The sequence below is a fragment of the Trichoderma camerunense genome (assembly GCF_050948025.1).
Source record: "Trichoderma camerunense strain CBS 138272 chromosome Unknown V8C40scaffold_9, whole genome shotgun sequence".
Taxonomy (NCBI): domain Eukaryota; kingdom Fungi; phylum Ascomycota; class Sordariomycetes; order Hypocreales; family Hypocreaceae; genus Trichoderma; species Trichoderma camerunense.
Window position 1 is genome coordinate 1,569,724 of NW_028145361.1, and position 23,667 is coordinate 1,593,390.

General features: G+C 46.4%; 9 protein-coding genes across 9 annotated transcripts; 5 read left to right on the forward strand and 4 right to left on the reverse strand.

Moving 5' to 3' along the window:
* Window positions 1-2,349: 2,349 nt before the first annotated feature.
* On the forward strand, window positions 2,350-3,567 carry V8C40DRAFT_246060 (uncharacterized protein). Its single transcript, XM_083216040.1, has 2 exons — window positions 2,350-2,567; window positions 2,617-3,567. The coding sequence occupies exons 1-2, from the start codon at window positions 2,421-2,423 to the stop codon at window positions 3,499-3,501; spliced, it is 1,032 nt and encodes a 343-aa protein (XP_083073380.1). The 5' UTR covers window positions 2,350-2,420; the 3' UTR covers window positions 3,502-3,567.
* Window positions 3,568-3,850: 283 nt separating this feature from the next.
* V8C40DRAFT_228469 (uncharacterized protein) lies at window positions 3,851-5,901 on the forward strand. The gene is made up of 3 exons (XM_083212306.1): window positions 3,851-4,061; window positions 4,508-5,307; window positions 5,363-5,901. The coding sequence occupies exons 1-3, from the start codon at window positions 3,979-3,981 to the stop codon at window positions 5,806-5,808; spliced, it is 1,329 nt and encodes a 442-aa protein (XP_083073381.1). The 5' UTR covers window positions 3,851-3,978; the 3' UTR covers window positions 5,809-5,901.
* V8C40DRAFT_228496 (cytochrome P450) lies at window positions 5,727-8,015 on the reverse strand. Its single transcript, XM_083212307.1, has 3 exons — window positions 7,419-8,015; window positions 6,803-7,363; window positions 5,727-6,729 (listed from the first exon to the last, which is right to left on the reverse strand). Exons 1-3 carry the CDS (start codon window positions 7,917-7,919, stop codon window positions 5,995-5,997), a joined length of 1,797 nt encoding a protein of 598 aa, XP_083073382.1. The 5' UTR covers window positions 7,920-8,015; the 3' UTR covers window positions 5,727-5,994.
* A 612-nt stretch (window positions 8,016-8,627) lies between these two features.
* Window positions 8,628-10,876, forward strand: V8C40DRAFT_246067 (Alpha/Beta hydrolase protein). Its single transcript, XM_083216041.1, has one exon. The coding sequence runs from the start codon at window positions 8,991-8,993 to the stop codon at window positions 10,761-10,763; it is 1,773 nt and encodes a 590-aa protein (XP_083073383.1). The 5' UTR covers window positions 8,628-8,990; the 3' UTR covers window positions 10,764-10,876.
* A 219-nt stretch (window positions 10,877-11,095) lies between these two features.
* On the forward strand, window positions 11,096-12,516 carry V8C40DRAFT_246070 (SDR family NAD(P)-dependent oxidoreductase). Its single transcript, XM_083216042.1, has 4 exons — window positions 11,096-11,681; window positions 11,746-11,999; window positions 12,050-12,080; window positions 12,136-12,516. Exons 1-4 carry the CDS (start codon window positions 11,225-11,227, stop codon window positions 12,351-12,353), a joined length of 960 nt encoding a protein of 319 aa, XP_083073384.1. The 5' UTR covers window positions 11,096-11,224; the 3' UTR covers window positions 12,354-12,516.
* Window positions 12,517-12,649: 133 nt separating this feature from the next.
* V8C40DRAFT_287776 (Alpha/Beta hydrolase protein) lies at window positions 12,650-13,558 on the reverse strand (the record flags this gene model as incomplete). Its single annotated transcript, XM_083222778.1, has 1 exon — window positions 12,650-13,558. The coding sequence occupies one exon, from the start codon at window positions 13,556-13,558 to the stop codon at window positions 12,650-12,652; it is 909 nt and encodes a 302-aa protein (XP_083073385.1).
* Window positions 13,559-14,461: 903 nt separating this feature from the next.
* V8C40DRAFT_246071 (alpha-L-arabinofuranosidase B) lies at window positions 14,462-16,282 on the reverse strand. The gene has a single exon (XM_083216043.1). The coding sequence runs from the start codon at window positions 16,163-16,165 to the stop codon at window positions 14,666-14,668; it is 1,500 nt and encodes a 499-aa protein (XP_083073386.1). The 5' UTR covers window positions 16,166-16,282; the 3' UTR covers window positions 14,462-14,665.
* Window positions 16,283-18,187: 1,905 nt separating this feature from the next.
* Window positions 18,188-20,069, forward strand: V8C40DRAFT_287778 (M20 family metallopeptidase; the record flags this gene model as incomplete). Its single annotated transcript, XM_083222779.1, has 4 exons — window positions 18,188-18,299; window positions 18,339-18,570; window positions 18,638-19,851; window positions 19,915-20,069. The coding sequence occupies 4 exons, from the start codon at window positions 18,188-18,190 to the stop codon at window positions 20,067-20,069; spliced, it is 1,713 nt and encodes a 570-aa protein (XP_083073387.1).
* A 132-nt stretch (window positions 20,070-20,201) lies between these two features.
* On the reverse strand, window positions 20,202-22,036 carry V8C40DRAFT_246074 (major facilitator superfamily domain-containing protein). The gene is made up of 2 exons (XM_083216044.1): window positions 21,279-22,036; window positions 20,202-21,203 (listed from the first exon to the last, which is right to left on the reverse strand). Exons 1-2 carry the CDS (start codon window positions 21,967-21,969, stop codon window positions 20,272-20,274), a joined length of 1,623 nt encoding a protein of 540 aa, XP_083073388.1. The 5' UTR covers window positions 21,970-22,036; the 3' UTR covers window positions 20,202-20,271.
* Between the last annotated feature and the right edge of the window lie 1,631 nt (window positions 22,037-23,667).

Here is a 23,667-nt window from a genome sequence, read left to right on the forward strand (position 1 = left end):
GTCGCTAGTTTAGTTTAGTGCAGCGAGCGGGGCGGGTAGAAGCATTGATTGACAGCTTAGAGATCCATAGACCTTTTCCTAGAAGAGTATGTAGTTCGTCTAATTGATTTGATTGGCTTTTACGTTCCACAATGACCATCGAAGTCGATTCATCTCACTCCCTGGTTACCATGTTCACAATAGCTGAGTAGGATCTCCAAAATGAATGTTTTAGTAGAGAGGCCTCATCTCCGTCTCGTAAGGCGTACCCGTAAAGAAGGGGGTAAGAGGGCTGGCAACGCATGCCTTAACGAGGGGATATAACAAGGCCAACAGTTGTCGCATCGAAATACACGTATCACACACTTAACATACACTTTATACCTTACAGGATGGCTCTCTCTTACCGTGATGGCATCGCTGTGGCGGAACTGATTTGTTACTGCCCTTCTGCCATCATTGGCATCTACCTCACTCTAGTCAATGAGTTTCATACTACCGGCTGGATCGACATATTTTTATTCTCGGCTATTCGTATCGTTGGTTCTGCTATTCAACTCGAAGCGAAAAACCATCCTGGTACAACCAAGTTTTACACCATCGCATCTATAATGAATTCCATCGGTCTTGCTCCCCTCCAAGCAGGCTCATTGGGACTTCTCAATCGTCTTAGCGAGAATATTGGCGGCAAAAACAGAAGCCAGGCAGAAAAGTCCATATTTCGCCTTGTACAAACCGTCATCATCGCTGGTCTCGTTCTGGGCGTTGTTGGAGGCATCAAAGCCGGCAATTCGATCAAGGAGAACGGGACGTTCGCCATTGGAAGTCTTGGCAAGATTGGTACTGGATTATTGATCGGCGCATATGCCGCGACTCTGATTGTTGCTGCAAATCTGTATAGAAAGGTCTCGCTTGCAAACCGCAAATATCGGAATCTTCTATGGGCAGTGATTGCTGCAGCATTCCCTCTTGCAGTCCGTCTTGTTTACGCGATTTTGGCAACCTTGACAGATGACAAGAACTTCAATTTCATCACGGGTAACGTCACAGCCTGGCTGTGTCTCGCCGTCATACCTGAGGCTCTTGTCATTCTTATCTATATTGTGGCAGGGTTTTCTTTGGGTCGAAATCGGAATAACTTAAAAGAAGACGATGACGTGATTATTCGTCTTGGAGAAAACCAAACGAGTGTCTCGGGACAAACCACGGGACAGTCAAGCACGCCGAACCGCAAACAGAACCCTGTGGTCAGCACTGCGATCAAGATCTTCAATATGACGATTATCGGTCACATTGTCCAAGGCATTCGAGGGCGGAGTAGAGGCTAACCTAAGTGCTGAGAAGAGGAAATGGTCTCGATTAATAATTGAAACGGGGCGATCTAATAGTTAGCATACTAGGCTATCATCTCTTTGGTATATATGTATTTACTTGTAACTCGCTTATATTTTGTGCAAAGACTCTTCAACACAAAGAATCCTTATCTCCGGTACTCCCTTTAGTGAGCCGGCAGTGGCTTTTAGGTTGTGAGAATCCCAGTTTTTACTGCGCCTGGTCGTGTGAGCTAATGAAGTAAATGTATGCTGTCTCCGCAGGGTCCAAGCCACGCTAACGCGTCATAATAGCCTGCTCAACTCCTGTCATCCCTCGATTGATCTTGAACATTCCCTCGTCGTTGTCAAAGAGTATCTGAGGCTGTACTGCAAAACATCATCCGCCATATGGTTTATCGAGGCAAACCGTCACCAGCCTGCGCGCTATGTAGGAAGAGGAAGATTAAGGTTAGTGTAATACTAACTCACCATTTGTGCACCTGGAGCTAAACCAAGCCTGCCTCAGTGCGATCTCCAGAGACCAAGATGTTCACAATGCAGACGAGCGAAAGAAACGTGTACAGGGTATCGTGAGCTTATTGATGTGATATTCCACGATGAAACCAACTCGACCAAATCCAAAGCTCTTACCAGGATCTGTCGCTCTCAAGCCGAAGCCCATGCGGATAATAGTATTGCAATCAACAATGCTATTTCTTTGTGTTTCCTGCCATACAATATTGACGAACAAGCCAAATCGTACTTTGTCCATAGCTATGTCCTTATCCAGGAAGGCACTGCTGGCTATCTATCCGGCGTGGCTCGACTACTAGCTCGGCCAGGCCTCAACAGCGCCTTGGAGGCGGCTATGGTCGCAGTTGGTTCAGCGGGGATGGCGTGTAAAGAATCATCACCACTTCTGGAGCTGAAGGCAAGACAAAGCTACGGTACTGCTATAAATTACATCAATGAAGCGATTCACAATACGACCAAGATAAAAGAGGCTGGGACGCTCGCCGCCATTCTGGTACTTGGACTTTATGAAGTAAGTGACATTCCGGCATCTCTCTTGAATTAGCAGATGATGTCGTTCGACCTTATGTTTCGTGTATGTACTGATATTTCCAGATGATCATGTGTGATAGTCAACAGTCATTAAATGCCTGGTATAATCACATGCTGGGTGCACTGGCAGTGGCACATATCCGTGGCACACAGCAATTCAAGGACAGCGAAACCGGGATGGAGCTATTTTTACATCTCCGATCGCAAATCGTTAGTCAGACAATGGTTTGTTGTTAGGAGTGTGCTAATAAGGGTCTAGATAATATCCTGCATCCAAAGAAGTGAAAGGATTCCGGACTCTATCCAGAGACTAACCGATGAAGCCCACAAATACGAACCATTCAGATCACTGGGTCCCTATCAACTAGGTGGTGTAATCATGAAACTGTGCTCCTTGAGAGCTTGGATCAGATTGAACCCAGATGAGGAGTGGCAAACAGCATTTGCTAAATGCATCAATCTTGAGGAGGATATCCGAAACCTGTATCACTCGATTTTACGCTCCCAAGGTCCATACACCACCAAGTTTATTGAAGAGGCGACAGACGAAGTCTACCTCAAAAAATACCACACTTACCGAAGTCTACGGAGCGCCTGGGTCTGGGATTTGTACAATGTGGCCAAAGTTATTTTACACGAAACCATTGTTGACTTGCTTCGGCCGCAAATCGCCAAGATCAGCACAATGCCAACAGCACTGGCAACTCAGACTCTGACTCAATACGACGAATCTCTTTGTGATCTCCACGAAGCAAGCTCAGCTATATTTGCTTCAGTTCCGTTTTATCTGAATTTCCATCAAAAAGATGGAACTTCTGCCAAACCGGTAAACGCCTTGATTCTCATGTGGAATCTGTACGCTGCAGCCCGTCTTACAATATGTGCAGGGCCGGCAAGAGAGTGGGCGATCCAGCGATTGCAGTTCATGGGTCATTCCATGGGCGTTAGGCAAGCTACAGCACTAGCGAGTGTGCTGAAGAAGCGAGCTGCATGGGAAGCCATAGAGAATAAGCTGAATCCTGAATGTGAGAGCATCAAAGCCAGGAGAGCCAGAAGAATCGTCGGTACGGACACACGTTTGCTGAGGTACCTAACCGACTTACCTTCCGAACCATTAAACAGAGGGCCCGAAATTTTGCTGTAGTTGACAAATTTTGCATCCGTTTTATATGTACTTGAGAAATAACTCGAATATATTGGAACTTATTCCGCATGTTTATACCTGAAATGAGAATGAATGTACTTGTTCGAAATTCACTCTGCAGCGCCCGAATAATTACAGCCCGTATGATCTCTGTATCTCTGCTCACTTCCGCCTAGGCGCTCACTAGTACTAATCCAGCAATCGAGTTATGTAATAGTGGCTGTTCACGTCCGGAGTTTAGCCCGTATTTAGCCAGACCCGGAAACGCAAGCTAATTGGCTAATCAAAGTCACGTGCTGTGCTACGTAAGACAACTCCGTGAAGTCGCGATGTTTGCGTTAATTTCCTTGTTGCAATGCTTCACGATCGAGGCACGCTCTTCATGATCTCCGCCAGCGACAAGCCTTTACGCCAGGAGAGCGCGGCACTTCACGTTCTTTTTTGCATGCTTTGATCCTCGATGCTGTGAACTCTGCCATGATACCCGCTACTGCCTCGCCTTCTCGAGATGTGAATGACGACGATAACGATGAATCGACTCAGCCTTTTTCCTCGCCCGGGTTAGTGGAATAGTTCTTGTGCGATTCCATCAAGCTGTGTGCTTGTGTGGATAGCCGTGCCGCTCCGCTCGATGATATCGTCCAGCAGAAAGTTGCCTGCGAAGCAAGACCGGGAAATTCCTATGCATACTTGACACGCTTGTTGCTTCAGACAAGCCTGTCAAAATGGTAGGGGTCTTGTTGGCCGCGGATTGCGAGTAGCAGTTCATTGCAGTACGCGATGAACTTGCGTTAGTCGCTTGCAAGCCAGTTTATGGCATGCGACGGCTTGCTCCTTTCTTGCCTCCTTATGCCAGTACTTTCTCTGCGATAATGTCATCCTGCGATGAGCGGCGGGACTTTGTTTAGCACCCTCCATTCCATGTGCCTTCGCCAGCAACACCACTAACTGATGGCCAAGTGCATTCCCTTTGCTGGTTTGAAGTACTGACGCGTTGATCCTCTAGACGTCCATTTGCAACGGAACAATTCGATGGCAAGGACGAAGTGACCACTGATGACAACGGCAGCAACAACGGTAACGGCATCAGCGACAATGACGATGGCGAAGAATCAGCTGAGCCAGTTTCCGGTGACCAAAATGGAGAAGCTTTGGAGGTGGATGTGACATATCGGAACAATTTGTTGACCTGGCAAAATACCGATGGCCAAATGCAACGTGCGGAGGGTCTAAATCTCGATTTATACTTGGATACATCGACCAATACAGCGATTTTCAAAATATATGGCTATGTCTTGTTGAAAGGCAGCAAATCCAAAAGCAGTAAACAAGCCGTTTATCTATTCATACATCCCGAAACCATCCAGTCCATCACTCTGCAAACCAAACATGCCGCTCTATTCTCAACGCTGATACAGTCTGGACTCATTCACCACTCGCTCTGCTTCTCCCTAACGGCACAACCCCATCTCGTTGTTCCTAAGAATCTTATCCTGGAATCCCGACCGAAGACCAAAGCCCTACTAGATTCTATACAAGCCCTCGCCACAGCGACGGCTTTCACTGTACATCTCAGTAATCTTCATACAGTCACATTGACACAGGAAAATTTGGAATTGATTGCCTCGACTTTTTCACTGTCACATAACGACAACCGCCCGTCTACCAATACAAGGCGTGCCAATCTCACAACGCTGTACGCTGGTAGAGGAGGCGAAATCGTCAATGTCAAGAAGGATGTTGCCAATACCGAAGCGTGTTTGCCTCCGTACAGTGAGCCTGCGCCCAGTCGTAACCACCATTCCAGTGAGCAAGCCGTACCCTCCACCGCAAGTTTTAAGCTCACCCAGTTTCACCATAGATAAGCGCAAGCGTGATCTTTCCGACCATGACACTGAGCGTCCATCCACAACCCAGGATCAAATCCTACTCATTCTCAAAAATATTTGTACTCGCCTCGATTGTATGGAAGGCCGCATGGTCAAGCTTGAAGATAAAGTCTCGGAGGCATTGGATTCTACACACAGCCGTGGAGAGGAAGAGAGGCTGGAATTATTAGAAGAGGTTGAGAACCGAATCGATGACTGTATAACGGATATGAGGATTGAATCTCAAGACATAATTGAAGACCTAAAAGATGAGGTTGATGCAACATTGGAACGACTGGATAATGAGGCGAGCGAGAGGCTAGAACGTTTGGAAACTGATATTGAAGAGAATACAACAAAAGTCGTAGAGAAATGCTTGAGAACGAAACTAACAAATGCCAGCTTGCGAATCGATGGCTCAGTATTTTTAGACCTCTAGCTAGCTAATTCAGAGTCTCTTTACTACGCAAATGACCCGCTTGGTTTGCCCGAGTTCCCTTCATGTACAATAGACTGCTTCCATTAGTTGTTCATCCATAGCTACTCTAGCTATCCCTCAATCTGTGCTAGGCATACTGAGAAACACATAACAATTCGACATTCGGATAAGTTCTGGTTATATAGCCTATAACAACTGCTTCAATCTCACATAGCATTGTTTTGGCACAACAGTTGCTGCGTCAATGCCTTCGTACGAACTGAGTTCCGCTGGACAAGGCTGAAATTCGAAATTCCATACCAGCATGGCCATCACAATTCGCAGTTCCATGTATGCTAATTTCCTTCCAAAACAGCCTCGGGGGCCACCACCAAATGTTAGAAAAGGCCCAGCATTGGCGTTGTATTCGATTCCTTCGAATTCTGCGTCACCTTCGCCGTCGGATTTCGCTTCCGCTGTTCGTTGTAGCCACCTTTCTGGACGGAAGCGGCTTATATCGTCAGGATTCCATTCGCCTACACGGTCCTTTGAGCTTTGTGACGTCTCCGACCTGACAGCCTCGGGAATGTTAAATCCAGATTCCAATTGTCCTCCGGGCCCATGGTTATACATCATAATACTGGTGCCCTTGGGAACTAGATGACCTAATATTGTGACATCGGTCAAGGCCTCACGTAAAATGGTAGGGATAGTTTTTGTCATTCGCAAACACTCCTCTAGGAAGGCGTCGAGGAAAGGTGCTGGCTTTTCGATAATCTCCATCACAGTTGGCTGGCGTTTTTCGGCATGAGCTTCTGCAAAGGCCGTGCGTAATTGACGACGAAGCTTGGCTTGGGCACTCTGATTATCGGCCAGGAATTTCGTGATCCACGAGAGCGTCGTGGATGAGGTGTCATGTCCAGTAGCTACGTAGCCGAATAACTGCATCACACTCAATTAGCATTTTCCGTTTCAAAATTAACCTCACTTCACAAAGGATAAAGCACTCCATTACCTCATCTCTCATCCTAGGAGCGTTGATGTTTGGCTTTCTCCCTTCCTTCTTCGCGTAACCAAATTCCCTTAGGAGCATCATGTCCATTGCACATCGCATGCGATTCTCTTGCGTGTTCTCTGATGTCAGCCTCTCAACACCCTTGTTGATCTCATCTGTAATGAATGCCTCTTTCAGAGCAAAATCTCTACGCCAGATTGTGTTCCTCAGAATCCAATGATGGAGGCGCGGGAATGGAGATTTATACCCCACCACCACGGTTCCTGTCACCTTCATCAGAGCCGTACGGGATTCAGCTATCGGAGTGCGGTCATAGGTGACTGGATCATCTTTGGAGCCTGCTGATTTAATTTTAGATGACTGAAGCTGTAAGAATTCATATTGCTTCTGAGTTGTTGATTGCTCGAGGGGAATACCGAAAGCCGCTGCAAGAATAATGTCTAGAGCAACATAGTGAAGGTCTTCATACGCAGAAAATGGGCGTCCAGCAGCTTGAGCAATTTTATATGACCACATATCAACCAGAACAGTGGCAATATCGTAAATGTGTACGGCAGAAACCTATAATTGAAAGTTAGCATGCACTGTTTACCGATGGGGAAAATAGTAATCTTACCTCATTGAGGAATGCCGGTGTCATCAAATCCCTTACAAGCTCTTTATTGCCCTTGAATCGTGGATCTCGTGTCTGCATAGCAAGGTGAAAGTTTGTTCCAATAGTTCCGAAAATATCTGCATTTCTCTTGCTTCTGTCAAAGTCCCGGTGTCTCTTTGACAAGATGTCATGTGATTCGCGAAAGTCCGTCAACAGCACAAACGGCTTGGGATATGGGAACATGAAGACTTGAGAAATGGAGGTATTCAGCTTCGTATTATGATCGTGGAAGAAACGCCTGAAATCTCCTGTCTTCTGGTACCGCCGGATATCCAGTGAATCGCCCATCAGTCGACCTGCCGACAGTTTATTGTAAGGGATGCTGCCTGGAATGGGCTTTGGGAAATGTCGGACATAGAGCCGGTAGAGAAGGACACATATGGCAATTATAGCAATCGGCAGAGACGGTGAAATCCCCCATAAGCCAAAAAGCCCACCTTTGCTCGCTTCGGTCATGTTCATAGCGGAATGTAACAAAGGTTCGCTTGATTCCCGAACTCAATGGACTGATTCAGTAATATTTACTTATGACAAAGTGTATCCTCTACATGTATTAATACCGCAAGAGTGATCATGTTGGCAAGATCATGGCTGCGACTCTACGGCCTCTTATATTTGCGATCTCGGTATGTGAACTAACTGCTTCGGAAAGTATGCCTTTGTGGCTGAACTGTTAGGATGCCGAGGGATTATGTTATCCATAAATCATGTCATTAAGAGCACCTCATTCGCTCGTAAAAAGTGACATATTGATAGCTAAGATGTGAAAGACTCCTTTTCTATAAGGGCTTACTCAGACCGAGAAGGATCAAATCTTATTTAGTGCGTAGCCTATCTATGGATGATATGAAGAGTTTTGCATAAGATTGTTAAAAAAGCAATAAAGGATGATGTTTTGTTAAGGAACATTATAAGATAAACGACTCTTACATCTTTACTGCATTGCGATGTTGCTACTTGCGTATTTGAAGGAGCGTGGCGACATTTGAAGATGATTTCTGTGCTAAGCAAACCAGCGACCACACAATGAATATGTGCGTACATGAGGAGAATACGACCACCATTCTAGATGAGTCTAGTGTGGTGGAGATGTGCGGATTGTCTGTTTTTGTATGCTAAAATTGCTAATCACTTCTCGTAGCCCTCTTTTTCTTCTTCCTTTTGCAAACCCCTAGGGTAGGTGAACTTCAGGTGTGTTGTCGTCGAAGTTGGCGCAAGATTTACAGGCTTCTTTTTGCAAACCCCTAGGGGTAGGTAAATTCCAAGTCGGGCGCGTTGCCATTGAAGTTGGCGCAAGCTTTACAGGGGTTGAATATCGCAATGCATACCGAATATTACTGACGCGTTCTACTGCGGGGACCGGCTCATCCTCCCGCCTTCAACCAACATCCTTCAGCCGCGTAAACACGTACGTAGATTGGGGCACCGGTCATCCGACAATACTTCTGAACAGATCCCTCAAAACCTCAGATAGGTGCTATTTGATGGTATCTCCTTCATCTCTCATGTCGTTTGTTTGTTCTTGCCTCGAAGATGCTTGCAGACTTGAGAAGCGAAAAGCAACCCCTCACTGAGAACGGCATATTGCCAATGGACTCAACCCCTCCGCAGCAATCTACAAAGAATCAGAGGATGACGCAGAAATGGCTCCTGTTAGCCACCATTCTTTCGATTCTGCTCCTTTGGGATCAATTGGCTCCATATGAGTCCAACACAACTCACAATTGTCAAGCTCCTCAACACGTCCGGACGTACCCTGGGGAGCTCATTGAATGGACTTTGTGTGGAAATTTAGAGGGCAGCGATCTGGAATGCAGCTCAATCACCGTACCAATGGATCAATTTAGCAAGGAAAATTCGGGCAACCGTACTTTTAGCATCCCACTTGCACGATTACGCGGTTCCCAAAGAGCAACCAAGAATATCATTGTGAATCCAGGTGGCCCAGGAGGTAGCGGCATAAACTGGCTCTATCGCAGGGGAAAGGCGACACAGAAAATTGCCGGTGATAACTTTCACATTTTGTCATTTGACCCACGGGGCGTCAATAACTCCCGGCCACAAGCTACTTGCTTCCCGGATGATGAAACACGCAACGCACGATCCATCTCACTCTCCTATGATCCCCTTGCGGATGGCCCAAAGCTGCAGCCTTGGACTAGCAACTTTGTTCAGGCGTGCTCCGATACAATGGGCGAGTATGGTCCATACATGAATACTCCGCAGACAGCTGCAGACATGAATAGCATCCTCGACGCAGTTGGCCAAGAAAATATGATCTACTGGGGTTTCAGTTATGGCAGCTTACTTGGACAAACTTACGCGACTCTGTTTCCAGAACGATCTGAGCGAGTTATCATTGATGGTGTTGTGAACCAATTCTATTGGTATACCGATCCCCTGGAAGGGGACTTTGAGGATACCGAAAGGGTCTTGGATGGGTTTTTCAACGAATGCGTAAAGGCTTCTGACGAATGCCCCTTGAATGCCTTTGGTCATACTAAAGAAGATTTGAAGCAAAACGTTACTAAATTTCTTCAGTCCCTGAAAGAAGACCCTATACCCGCCTATATCAATAGCACGGCCTATGGGCTGATAGATTACAGCACGATGTGGCTTCGCGGCATTTTCCCTGCCTTGTATAGACCTTCTTCTTGGTATGAGCTTGCCAACACCATAGCACAACTCATGAGTGGCAATGCGACCGCTGCGCTGCTTGCTTTCGGCCTGGATAAGAATAGCTCGATGGTGATGGAGCATGGAATGATAATCCACAGCAACGACGGCGCTGCTGGAAAATCACACTGGCCAGAGAAAAAGTATGAGTTATTGGAAATGCTGCAGCCTATGTGGAATTCATCATCATTTGCCGTTACACAAATGGAAGAATTCTTTACCAAAGCACAGTGGCTGATCCCAAAGGAGCATTCATTTGCTCCACGCCGAGATGTTGAAACCTTACACCCGCTACTCATACTCTCCACCACGTATGATCCCATTTGTCCGCTTCGCTCTGCAAAGGTGGCAAGGGAATCATTTGTAGGCTCGCGCCTCATCGAAATCGAGGGATACGGTCATTGCTCTTCCGCAATGCCGTCTTCGTGCATTGTGCCACACCTGCGTGCGTTCCTTAACAATGGCACTTTGCCAGAGGGAGATGTGAAATGCGGTGTTGACGGACCATATTTTATTACCCCAGATCAGAAGGAAGAAATTCTGGATGGCCGATTGGAATCCGAAGAAGGTGAACTTCGTGCCGCTCAGTATGAACTTGCAGGTCCGGGAGAATTGGCGAATTGGCTGTAAATAAGTATAGTAGTAGTTAATCGACAGAGGATACATTCCTCTATTGGAGGAATTTTAATATCCCCAAAGGAGTTCTCTGAAACATAGAATGTAAAAAATAATCACCTCAACTACTCCGTAACTTACTGTGTGATTTTTTATTTACTATCATATTCACTCCGTCGGTAGCGACGATCTTACTACCCGAGCTCACAAAGATGTTACAGAAAGGGATGTGTTTGCTGACGTAATTTTCAATAGTTTGCTCGCCGATACCATCTTATCTCCGCAAAGCCAGGAAATATTGATTGCGGGAGACAGGGTGGAACTGGCGTAGTTTCTTTAATTGGAGAGATCAACAAAGCAAGTTGATCATTTATGTTAAATGTCGTGAATGACACGGTATCATTCAAAGAAAAGATCAATAATACGGAATTAAACGGACATATATGTTTTATTGAGGGTTTATTTTGCCTATGTAGATGGTTTATGTGAATGTTACGTTGTTGACGGAACTCCCAGATGCCGGCGCAGGTACTACAGAGTCGATGTATATAAGAAGTCATTCCCTACGACAAAGTGTTCCAAGTTTAAAACTATCTCATCCTCACAAACGAAAGCTACCAAGTACACGAAAAATAACAATGTCTTTACTGCAATTGCCGCTTGCCGGCAAGACGGCTCTGGTGACTGGTGGTATCAGGGGAATTGGGCGAGGCATTTCCCTGGAACTTGCTCGCCGAGGTGCCAACGTTGCTATGGTATACGCTAACCCGAGCCGTGCTGAGACCGCAAAGGAAGCAGTCAAAGAAGTCGCTTCGCTTAATTCGGGCGCAAAGGCAGTCAGCATTCAGGCAGACCTGAAGATATCCAGCAACTACCAAAAAATCATCGACGAAGCTCTGAAAGAGTTGGGTGTTCAAAACATTGACATTGTTGGTACGTTGATTATCCAAAAGTTGTGAATTGCATTTCATGTTGTCGGGAATTAATACAACGACAGTTCACAATGCGGCTTACGCCGCGCCCATATCAACCGAAGTCACAACGGAAGCGATTTACGACGATACGATGGCGACAAACGTACGAGCCCCATTTTTCCTCACGCAAAAGCTGCTCCCGTATATACCACGTGGAGGCCGTATTATCCTTATCTCGTCCATTGCAGCTAGACGGTTTTCGTTTGGAATGAACCAGACTGCCTATGCCATTAGCAAGGCAGCGGTCGAGGCGTTAGCTAGAAACTGGGCTGTTGAGGTGAGTCCGATAAATCTTGCTAGCTTATGGCATTCTAACTGGAATCTTAGTTTGGCCAATCCCGCGGTATTACTGTCAATGGTAAGTTTACCATCTTCCATCCTCTTTACCTGGAATGTATCGCTCACTCATGCAGCACTATCGGTCGGGTTTGTTGAAACGGAATTGGTGCAAAGCCTGTCCCCTGAGGCTCTGGAAGCCTATCGCAAAGAAAACGCCCGTGTGACTGCGGCTGCCCCAAGGAGCGGCACACCGGATGATATTGCCCAGATCGTGGCCTTCATTGCTGACGAAGGGTCTCGTTGGGTGACTGGAAGTACCATTTCAGCCAATGGCGGGAAATGGCCAATTTAGTCAAGATCACGCACGTTACAGTCTACACTTCGCCCATCTTTTGCTGTATCTATAGCGACCTAGAATGGATACTTGTTGTATAGTTAGATTGCCTATTGCTGCTAAGTCTTGTGATTTAACAGGAGAAGTTTGGACCGTCCAATATACAATCATATACACCCACGTTTCATTATGATGGTCTTTCAATCATCCGTAGTAAAGCTGATATTAAACAATTTCTTTTTCGCATGCAATCCAATCTGGTCTGCAAATCACTTCTCTGTCAAGCATCAAAAGATTGTGAAAATGCCCATGTGCTACAATCTCCAAACTCGTTCTCGTAACCATGTTCCCAGCTCTCTCATGTATTCCTCAGTCTTTACCTCCCGGATATCCTCTCGATGAGTATCCATCTCGCGGTAAAAGGGATTATCAAATCCATGCAAAACGTCAGGGACAAGCAACCACTTGACGCCGCCGTCCTGCCAATGCTCTTCAAATGCAAACCGCTCATCGGCGACTCCCTCTCCAAGCCCGCGCAGGGGGTTGCCAGAATGAACTTGCTCTTGTCCAACAATTCGCCACTGGGTCTCCCTGCTCTCGGGATCTGGCGTTCCGTGATCAACCCCGGCACCTTCACGCGACAGCCGACATGCCAAGCGCCAGGCTTCGTGTGCAAGAAAGTCGAGCTCAGCGCCAACCAAGCACACATGAGCGGGGAGCATCGACAGGTCTGCATATCCAGGGCTTAGGAGCGGATTACACAAATCTACACCGTATGAAACGTATCCCCAGCACAGAGCCGGCATGACAGGGCCAAGACTGTCTTTGCCACCGCGCTTTGATGGCTTCAAGGCTGGCTTGTAATATCGGTTCTCCAATTTTCTGTCCGTTGTGATTGATAAGTCGAGAACACTGGCGACGCACATGACAGCAGCTGGCGCAAGGGAATGATTGTGTATTGAGGGTAGTTGGCTGACTGCGAGCGCGAGGTTGCCTCCGGAGGCAAAACCGAGGATAGCAACGCGGTTCGTAGTATAGTGAGATGAGCGATCAATAGGGATGGTTTCATCAGCTAGGGCGGCAAGCATCAAGGCTTCAATGTCATGAACTGGTCCTGGAAACGGGGTCCTCGGTGCCTTGGAATGATCAAGTCCAATAACAATAGTAGATTGAGTATGAGCGAAGGCGCGATTCCACTCATCGTGCTCCTTATTGTAACCCATAAACCATCCACCTCCAACTATAACATATAGAACAGGATGGACATGGGGCGACGACGCATCGTGGGAAGCTGGGAGGAAGATCCTGAGCGCAATCCATCCTGTATAAGAGAGCGTTCACTGTGTGATATAATGGGTTTCACTGACCGAACTGGTAGATGAGGTCGGCATTGATACGTCTTGATTAGATCAGGCCTAACATTTGGAGGCCAAATGACCTCTTTTAGCCCTTGAAGCCCTCGCGATAAAGCGGCAAGGCTTTTGCCAGCATAGAGAATAATCGAATACAATATCTTTGCCGTCAGAGTCGGTGGGCTTGTGCAGCACTGCTGGTGCACCGCTGCGCACTGATTCACGTGTTTCGCTGCTCATCTTCATAGATGAACAGGTCGTTACGAAATGTTTGCGAATAATAGCCTAGTTCGATGGAAAAATGGCGGAGCAGATATATCGGGCTAGTAGAGTGTATCAACGCCCCAATCATTTCAACATAATGCCGCTTAGGAATGATTATTTGCTGCTCTACGAATGATGAGACAAATTAAATGGATTGCTATGAATATGAAGAGGCTTTTGAAGGATCTTGTTCAAAGTCTGACAGGCGAGGTCTGATTACGTGATCTGGCCGTTCATGACTCTAAAAGCTGTATAGCACGCGGGCTGAGCTTCTACAAGTTGCGCAATAGGTTGTAGGCTAAACAAGAGATACATTTTCATCGAATGTGAATTTGCTCTGGTTGGACTTTAGTTTCACTGTGTAATCGATTCTCAGCACATCATATCTACCGACTCCAAATTGGACTGCATCGGGAGGGCATCAAAGCTACCAAACTTGGATAGAAGGACTTGTGACATATAAGTGCTTAATCCTCCTTCATTGAATGACACAGTGTTTCATGTAAGTTGGTTCAAACTATGCACCTATATTGATTTGATTGTCTAAAAGTAAATGTAATGTTAACTATCCTGCTGCTAGTATGTCTGGATCCCTGCTCGAGGATCTAGATCTACATCTGTAGTTCGCTGACAGAAGATCCACAACCTTGCTTTACATAGGGCAAGAAGATCGGAGATAGGTTACATCAAAGGATCCATCATGCATTCCTCCGTTTAAGCAAAACTGGCACTGATTACAAAACTCACGTCATCATTGAACGAGCCGGTAGCGTCGAATGTATGAACACCACCGTTGCTGGCAACGTAAAGGACGTTATCGTAATGACGGAAGTAACGAGTCGGGTATCCCCAAGCTCGAAGTGAATTACCCTGACCATTGAGGCCGGCCTGTGGGCAAAATGTTGCATCTTCAGCGAACTGCTTGCTACCATCATTGGCATTGAGCAATAGTACAAAGTTATTGTGACGAATGTAGCTGCCGGGGGTGTCCTTGGACTCAAATGAGAAGCAGCCGCTGTTACCCAGGCCAACTCGAACAGTCCAGCTGGCCTGCTGTTTCAGGGCAGTAGCACTAGACGTTGAAACGACCTGGGTATTGACTGTAGAGCCGGAATGTGTAATATATCGCGTAGTGCAGCAGGCTGTGGTGGCGCGTAGCGAGACTGAAGAACCAGTGGTGAGCGCTGGTCCACTCGTCAGCGATGTGACGGCGTATTTGGCGGCAACAATGTTGGCTTGCACCGAGTTCTCAGTTGCATCAGAAGGATAACCAGAGGTCATGACGCCCTCATAAAAGGTACCTTGAGCACCATTACTGTTGTCGCCGCCGATGCCAAGAATAATGGCACCCTCTTTGCTCATAGGGTTGTAGCCAGATGCTGAAGGTCGCGCCCCGTTGTAAAAGGTTGACAACGAGCCGGATGCAGAGTTACCACCGCGGATTGCCCATTGGTTTGGTTGTCCCTTGACGGCCGCAGTGACGAATCGGTAGGAGATTGACGGATCTCCGGCGTTGTTGTGGACAGCAGATCCAGAGAACAGGCCGTTCTCAAGATCCGCCATTATCCAAGGGCCATTGCCAGAGCCGGTGCCCCAGACGGTGCTGTCACCATAATAAATGGCTTCCATGTGGCCATTGCCTGTATCACGACTGCTTGTCTCGGCATTGCCATAGTCAAAGCAGCAGGCACCGTTATAATGGGTGCCGTCGAGAACTGCGTACATGCCTTCTGCAGCGTCGCCTTTAGCTGTGCCACTGGCGGCGTTATTGCGATAGCCAGTGCCAGGGGAGATGAAGACTCCGTATGCTTTCTGACCATTCAGCGTCACTGGCGCGCCAATTGCGCTGGCGAGGTTATCGTAACCATTGGACTCTGGGCCATTGAAGCCACCAGGAGGGGCCTGGGTAAGGTGGTTTCCACGGCCTGACTGGTCGTATATTATTGTGATGAGGCATGTTGTGCCAGCACAGAAAGAATCCTGGGCGGCAGCATTGGCAACACCGCTAGAAAGTGGTGATATGGTGGTTGTAGCGCCATCAGATCCTCGCTTCACCTGGTACAGCGGACCAGTATAAGCGCTGTATAGGGCACGAGTGGTGCTATGAGCGGCAACACAAGGTGTGCCGCCCGAGGAATAAATATCACAGGGTCCAGCAGCGACTAGGGAACTTGTGGCAACAAGCCCCAGAGCCTTACTGACACGTGAGTGCATGACTGATAGTTTTAGATGGGAGGAAGACGAGATAGTCAACAATGCCACACTTATAAGTGCTTTGAAGGGTTCTTCAACAGGAGGATTGAACAGCCACCTAAACTGAACGAATATGGATATGCTGCAGAGATCACCTTCAAAGATATGTGGTAAAACGCTGGCCTTTTATAATTTTTCTCGCTGTCTATTTACAATGTCTTCTTCCACATTCATTGGTGCTGCTGAACTAGCAAGAACCTCCTCAAATATCACGGATTAGCTGCATAATATTTACTAATTTTCTTTACTATTCTGCAAGTTGCAACCAAAACAGCCTATATAACCTTGTCAAAATGCTACTTTTCATCTCCAATGTTGCATAAACAGGGCCTTGTGACGCACGTAAAGTTGGTCTTCACAAGTATCAGAGGTGGAACAACACAATCCGCTAACCTACGGGTGGGTATTTCGGTATACTTTACCCCAGGTTTGGAGTTTTGGCTATGCGCACCAATCAGAAGCATGCAAATCGACGATGATAATTAAATATACAATGTAAAATATAAAATCTATCAGTATTTCATTTAAAAGGCAATAATTTCCATGTCCGGTACTTTATCACTCTTGGCACTACTACTCATCTAGCGGTCGTTAGGAAAAGTGAGCTCTTGTAGCCACTTTACGAGGATCCACCTCATCTCCTCCTCGTTTCCATTCTAAGCACTATTATACTAGAACAGTTTAAAGCAAGTAACCTTCAACCGTCGCGTATGCAAATGGAATTTCGTGATTTGCACCAATAGAACTCATTTGCAGTGATTGACTATCCCTTGGTTGTTCGGTTGTTCCCCTTGTCATCGTCTGTCCCTAAAGAGGCGTCTTGTAATGCCAGACAAGCATTCGACCTCAATGGATCTATTATCCCTACACACCACGAAATTGTTTAATTACATTGGAACTCAGCTCCTGTATTTTCATCTCACATGAAGGAAAGCATTCAATGAGACATCGAAATTTGCCAACTACAAATACATCCATTAGTGGTCTATAGATTTCAAGAAGACTTCATCCCTGAATTTGTGCGGGCCGATATACATTCACCATTGATGGGCCGTTGCAACTCCTTAGAGAGTTTGGATAAAGTCATCTCATAGTGTAAAAGCTAGACAATTCTGCCTTTCAGACGCAATGTCCTAGAATTGTAAATACAATACGGCATGCACTGCAGTTGTAAAACGCCCTGTATCCTCTAACACATCTCTATTCCTTCCTTCTCGAGGCTAAATTCACATATACTAGTCAAAACACGTTGTGCCTCTACTATAGACTACTATTCACTTTAATACCTATTTCCTTGCCTTGGTGATTCTTGTATTTGCTCTCCAAGGACCGTCGAGCTTGGCATCACAGCTACCCTGCCAGGTTCGGGAGAGAAGCGAAGGATGAATGGTTGACAAGCTCAATGCTTGTGACGTGTACGAAGCACAGACTGCCTTGTATCATGTAAAATGCATGATTCTGAACATATGGTGACGTATAATGAAATGATTCGCTCTTTCTTCCGATCGGTGAAGCAATAGTTGAAGCTGTCCTGCAAGAAATCCACTTTGATGTCTCCCTTTGTGTTCATTTCTGCCTAAGCATTCGTTCACAGATACCTGTTGTGCACGGATATTAGACTCATCAGTGCGGCCCGATATGCACTTTGCCGATTTTTATTCCACTTCTCGTGTATTCATTCGCTCTGAACTCTTCTCCACCTTGTGTACCCTCGGGATACAAAGTTCCCCTGCATATTAACAGGCCGCCTCGTACGTCAAACACGGAATTCTTGTTTGTGAAAATGGCCTGAGACCCAACATGGAGCATCACATGTGTTTAGGGAGAGTCTACAATGTCATGGTTGCATTTTCCCCGCATGTACAAACTAGCTATGGTACGTCTTGGAGCTCTATAAAGTGAGGGTGGAATGCCCGTCCAAAGATTCTTCGCTCCATACCAATTTATGTCTTCCGCCTGCTATAAGCCTGATTCTTTATAATGATGAATATAAAGAAAGTGCTGCTTGCCGGCACTTTCCTCTCTGCATCTGCATTTGAGTTCTGGCCCGCGAGTTCTGTGGCCAGACTTGCTAATCAGCTGCCTCTTGGTTTTAGTGACCGAAATGCTGCTACCTTTCCCAAGGTTGAGCAAGCTCGGTTTAAATGTAATTTGGCTGATCCCCTTGATCCTTCGGATGACGGACTCTATAGTTCTCATGATTTGTTTTCAAGCCAAGAAGCGCTTGAAACCTTGGTTGAGCGTCATCAGCCCCTTGTCAAAATTGATTCAATTTGTTATGACGATCTCGGAGACTTCGACAAGGACGATCGATGGAAGCCATTTGATGAGATTCCGAAAGTGCTAAAGGAGAATTACCCGTTGATGTGAGTCTTATCGATCCCCTCGTTGCGTTTACCAAAATCCCCCAAATAGATGCTGAGACCATCATAGCTATGATAAGGCATGGATAGAGACGATCAATAGATTCGGTCTCGTGTATACAATTGAGGGCTCGGATGCCTCATTGGCACCTGTCCTCCTAACAGCCCATCAAGATGTCGTGCCGGTCGAGAATGAAACAATTCGAGAATGGGAGCATGGGCCATTTGATGCTGTTTACGACAAGGAGACTGGATATCTCTATGGCCGCGGGGCCTCGGATGATAAATCAGCCATTACAGCGCTCATGACAGCAATGGAATCGCTTCTCTCACAGGAAAACTACGAACCCCGTCGCACAGTCATTTTTGCATTCGGCTTCGACGAAGAATGCTCAGGCTTCCGTGGAGCAGCATCGATATCTGAGCATCTTGAAGAACGTTATGGTAAAGATGGAATCGCCGTCATTCTTGATGAAGGTGGGGCAGGCCTTCAGAAAGTCGGCGATGTGCTCTACGCTTTACCTGCTGTCTACGAGAAAGGATATCTCGACGTGTGGTTCGATCTCGAAGTCGTTGGAGGCCATAGTTCGACACCAACTCCACACACCTCTATTGGTATGATGTCAGAAATTGTCACAGCATTGGAGTCAAACCCTTTTGTACCAAAAATTATTCCAGATGGACCAATCCACCAGGGTCTTATTTGCTTCACGCGATACTCACCGTACGCTCTACCGGCATTGACCGGGTATATCAACTGGGGTCTACTTGACCAAGCTGCTAAAGTGTTGGCGCAAACACAGCGGGAGACGCAGTACTTTATCCAAACATCACAATCCGTGAATTGGATTGCAGGAGGCCAAAAGATCAATTCACTACCCGAATTTACTACTCTGGGTGTGAATCATCGCTATGCTCCTCAGGACAGTATTGGCAGCATTCAACACCGCATAGTAGGCCTGGTTCAAAAAGTGGTTCACAAGTATAATCTCACTCTGAATGCATTTGAAGGGGACGAAGACTACGATGCCTATCTTGATTCCATTGGACAAACCCGTGCGCCCAGAGGCAAGGGAATCAACGCGACCTGGGAGCCTGTCTATAACGGGACATTGACTCTCGAGGGAAGAAAGAGATCCTATGTAACGCGCCAGTCCCCGACACAGGGGAATGTGTGGGATGTTTTCGCTGGTACGGTTCGCCACACGTATGCAGATCAGGCCCGGGTTGTTGTTCCAGCTCCCGGGGCAATGACCGGCAACACTGACACTCGTCACTATCTAAGTAAGTTTTGATGCATGGATGTAATATCTTTATGTTGTAATACTGACTCAAGTATCATTGCAGACCTATCTCACAACATTTATAGGTGGAGTCCCGGAAGCCTGAAATCTTTCGGTAACATCCATGGCGTTAATGAAAAGCTCTTAATGAGCGAGCATGTGAATATGGTAAAGTTTTACTATGACTTTATCCGCAACTTTGATCAGGCAGATATCTAACGCCAACCGCGTGATAAATAAAAAATCTGAGTGGCATTAAAACCAGAAAGATATCTGCTCTTGTAGGAGGACAGGAGTCTGGTGCTTGACTGCAGCCTATAATACTCTACAGAGTGACAATTTTATAGTTCTGCACGAAGAAGCATTGCGTCAACTATTCAGTAATCCTGGAATTTAAGTATTGATTGCTATAAAGTGAACCTTATCCCCCTTGTTGTGGATTCTTGGCATATTTACTGTTTAGTCTAAGCTTGGGTCCGTAGAACCAGAACAGTAGCGGCGCAGGGCTAAGAATAGCTGCAACACAGCCCAGGAGTGTCATTGTCCAATGGACACCAATGGCCGTGTACATAGGGCGCGTAGCCATTACCATTCCGCCTGCAGCCAAGTACCGTACTGATGTAACACTCGCAAGAGCGATAGCTGAATGGTCACCATAGCTATCTATGATGTATTCATAACTGCTCACATAAAATGCAGTCAAGACAATACCGAATACCAAACAAGCACACAATCCGCACCATATAGAAATTTGAGGGTAGTTGGTCCATCCGAGCCAGAAAAGACACAGGGGCAACATGGGCGACGTAACAATCGCAGGCCATAGTCGAAACTCGGGTTCAACGGCTGCTCCATGCACATGTTCTGTAACTCTGCGGGCCCAGCTGTATAAGCCCGGTGCGCTGAATGTGAAAAGCGTCGACCCTACTGCAATAGAGGCGAAGCAACTACCGGTAAGGCCAGTAGAGAGCCCATATGTGTCCTTGAAGATGAAATCGAATCCCGACAGGGAAGTGAAAAGAAGCGTGTATAAGAGTAAAAGGTAGAGACCTAGTACCGTTACAATAATTTCTGTTCGGTAAAATGTAATACCAAGTGTAACATTGTGTTTGAGGCGCCCCAGGAAATTTGCTGATGTAGCGTGCTCGGAGGTAAACCTATTGTCGCCAGTCACACGCCGGTATTCTTTCGCCCTCCAATCCAAAAGCAGCGGCAGGTATGTTTCCGGAAGAAATAGAAGTGCAATTGAGAACGCGACACCGGATATTATTAAAGTGATCCAATCGGGCCAATGCCAACCCAATCTAGGACTGGAAACGAGCCAACCACTTGCTACCGGTGCAGTTACAGGGCCTATCTCAGAATCGTCAGAATCGTCAGCATCCTCAACATCTATGGGTGGCATCGTAGAGGAATCATGCTGCTCACCTATTACATTGACCCAAGCTATAACCGGAAAGACAAAGGCTCTCTTTACATCTCTGAACTGATCCCTGATACTGGATCCGTTGATGGACAAGGTAGCGCTGGCGAACAAGCCGACAAAGTAACGGCAGGTAATACGCCCACCAAACGTGGTTGCTTTCGCAGATCCCAAGACGAAGAATAGGTAGCAAAAAGTAGCCAGTAAATATACAGGATTTCTTCCAACTGTCTCGGACAATGGTCCCGCAAATGGAGCGCCCGTTCCAACTCCAAACAGATACATCGCGGTATCTAAATTCTCAGTTGTCTGGCTCACATGAAACGCTGAACTTGCTACTGAATTCTCCATTGATTGGGAACCGCCTGCCCAGCCTTGGGTAAATATGAGAAATGCCAATATAAAAAGATTTTTACACCTTGAAAGAAGCGGCCAGTTTTGTGGATTGAGCGTATCTTCAGGTCCACATGTGACCAAAAATTGCCCGTTTGATGAGGCCTTTGTGTCTGAGTTCACATGTTGAAAGGGTTCTCCATCATGAATTGAAGATCTTTCTCCATGGCCTGACTGCAGAGATTGATTCGTCTCTAAGTCGGCACGTCTATTTGAGGGTGATTGCAATCGCGAATCTTTTTTTTGGTTCAGCTCCCGAAGTATGTCCTTTTTAATTTGACGACGCTGCTTGAAAGACCACATGACGAATATTCCATCTGATAAAATATTCTGACGGTAGCATCACGAGACTGACTATCGCTCACTTATATATGTGACATGGTGGGTGTATGCATCCTGATGCCCAAGTAGCGTCATCGTCTTAACGTCAAATTGACGTCAAATCTGTATCCACCGCCTATGGTGGCATGACTGCATGTTGCTAGACACCATTGTGCTTTCAATTGAATGCAAAAAATATGTACTCCAGATAGAACCAGAATGAAAGAAAGCACAGCTCTAACATAACTTGTCATATGCTTCAGAGACATCACAGGCAGTTCTCGTCCTCTCTACTATACGTATAAATCGGAGTTGGAACACTGCGAAAAATAGAGCCCGCAATTTATCGCCCGCGCCAAGTACGGAGTTAGAGTGACGCCATGTTTATGGGTAAAGACGGGAAGTTTGTTTGGAGCCATTGTGTGGGGGTGGGGGAAGCCTCTCGGCGATCACCGGGGGTCTACTGAGTACTAGGTAGAAGGGGTAGGATGAGATTTGGAGACATGGGGTAGGTGTTGCAACTTAGCTGTAGCTTAGGATGATGATAAGAATCATTTTACGATATATCTATTCGTCAAAGAAGTACCGTAAGTTTGTAATATCACTTAAGGCATTGCTTTCTTCGGCCATCTCCATTCACTGAAAATGTCAAAAACTTACACATGGAGTGAACTCCAGCATCACAACAAAACTGAGGATCTATTTATCGTCGTTCGGGATAGTGTGTATGATGTTACAAAGTTTCAGCATGAACATCCGTGAGCATGTACTCAATCACTCATATCTAGTTTTCCATAAGCTGACCAAGACCGGTAGAGGTGGCCCAGAATTTCTTTTGGACCAAGGAGGGGGGGATGTTACAGAACTTTTTGAGGACGCAGGCCACAGTGAAGAGGCGAGGTCCATATTGAAGAAGCTCAAAATTGGTGTAGTTGAGGGCAAGGTTCGTCATCGTGACTCTGTTTTTGGGAGTTCTAGACTAAGTGTTAAAAACTCCTGCAGGCCAATGACACACAGGAAACATCATCCCGAGAAAATATTGGCGGTTTAGCGGGCTTTGGATCACGTCGACATACCATACCGGCATTTTTCTTCATTGTACTCGGGCTACTTTTCCACTACTATTACCAAAATCCTAACAAGATGTTGCCTGCTTGGCGAGAGCTCCTACTGACGCCAAATTAGAGGACGCTCAACCGCCAAATGTGATTACCGCATTCCAAGCGGTGATAAATGGAGATTTCAATTGCCCATTCTGGAGACACCATGTAGATTAGTATTAGGGAATGACGAGTTCATCTATATCTTGCAGAGGTAACTGATATCATGTAACTGAAACCGTCGCTGAGACGGAATATAGACGATGAATTCCCGGCTATTGAGTATTCTAATAGTACTGGCTATTCCTGAGAGTAAAAGACTTTCTTGTAAGCGACATCAAGCCGGACACCTGTGCTCCCTGCCTCTCGCGCTGCGCGTCCGTATATGAAGATAGATCAGTCGTTGTCAATTCCATCAAGTTTCCGCCCGAATTGCCCTCCGTGGCCGAGATCTGGCTCCCGACAATCTTCTTGATCGTCTATAACGAAGAGGTGGCAACTCTTGTTGGACTAAAGACATAGGAGCTGGTAATGCATGGATAGTGGTAGACTGGACTTGGGCGAGAAACTCTGCACGTCT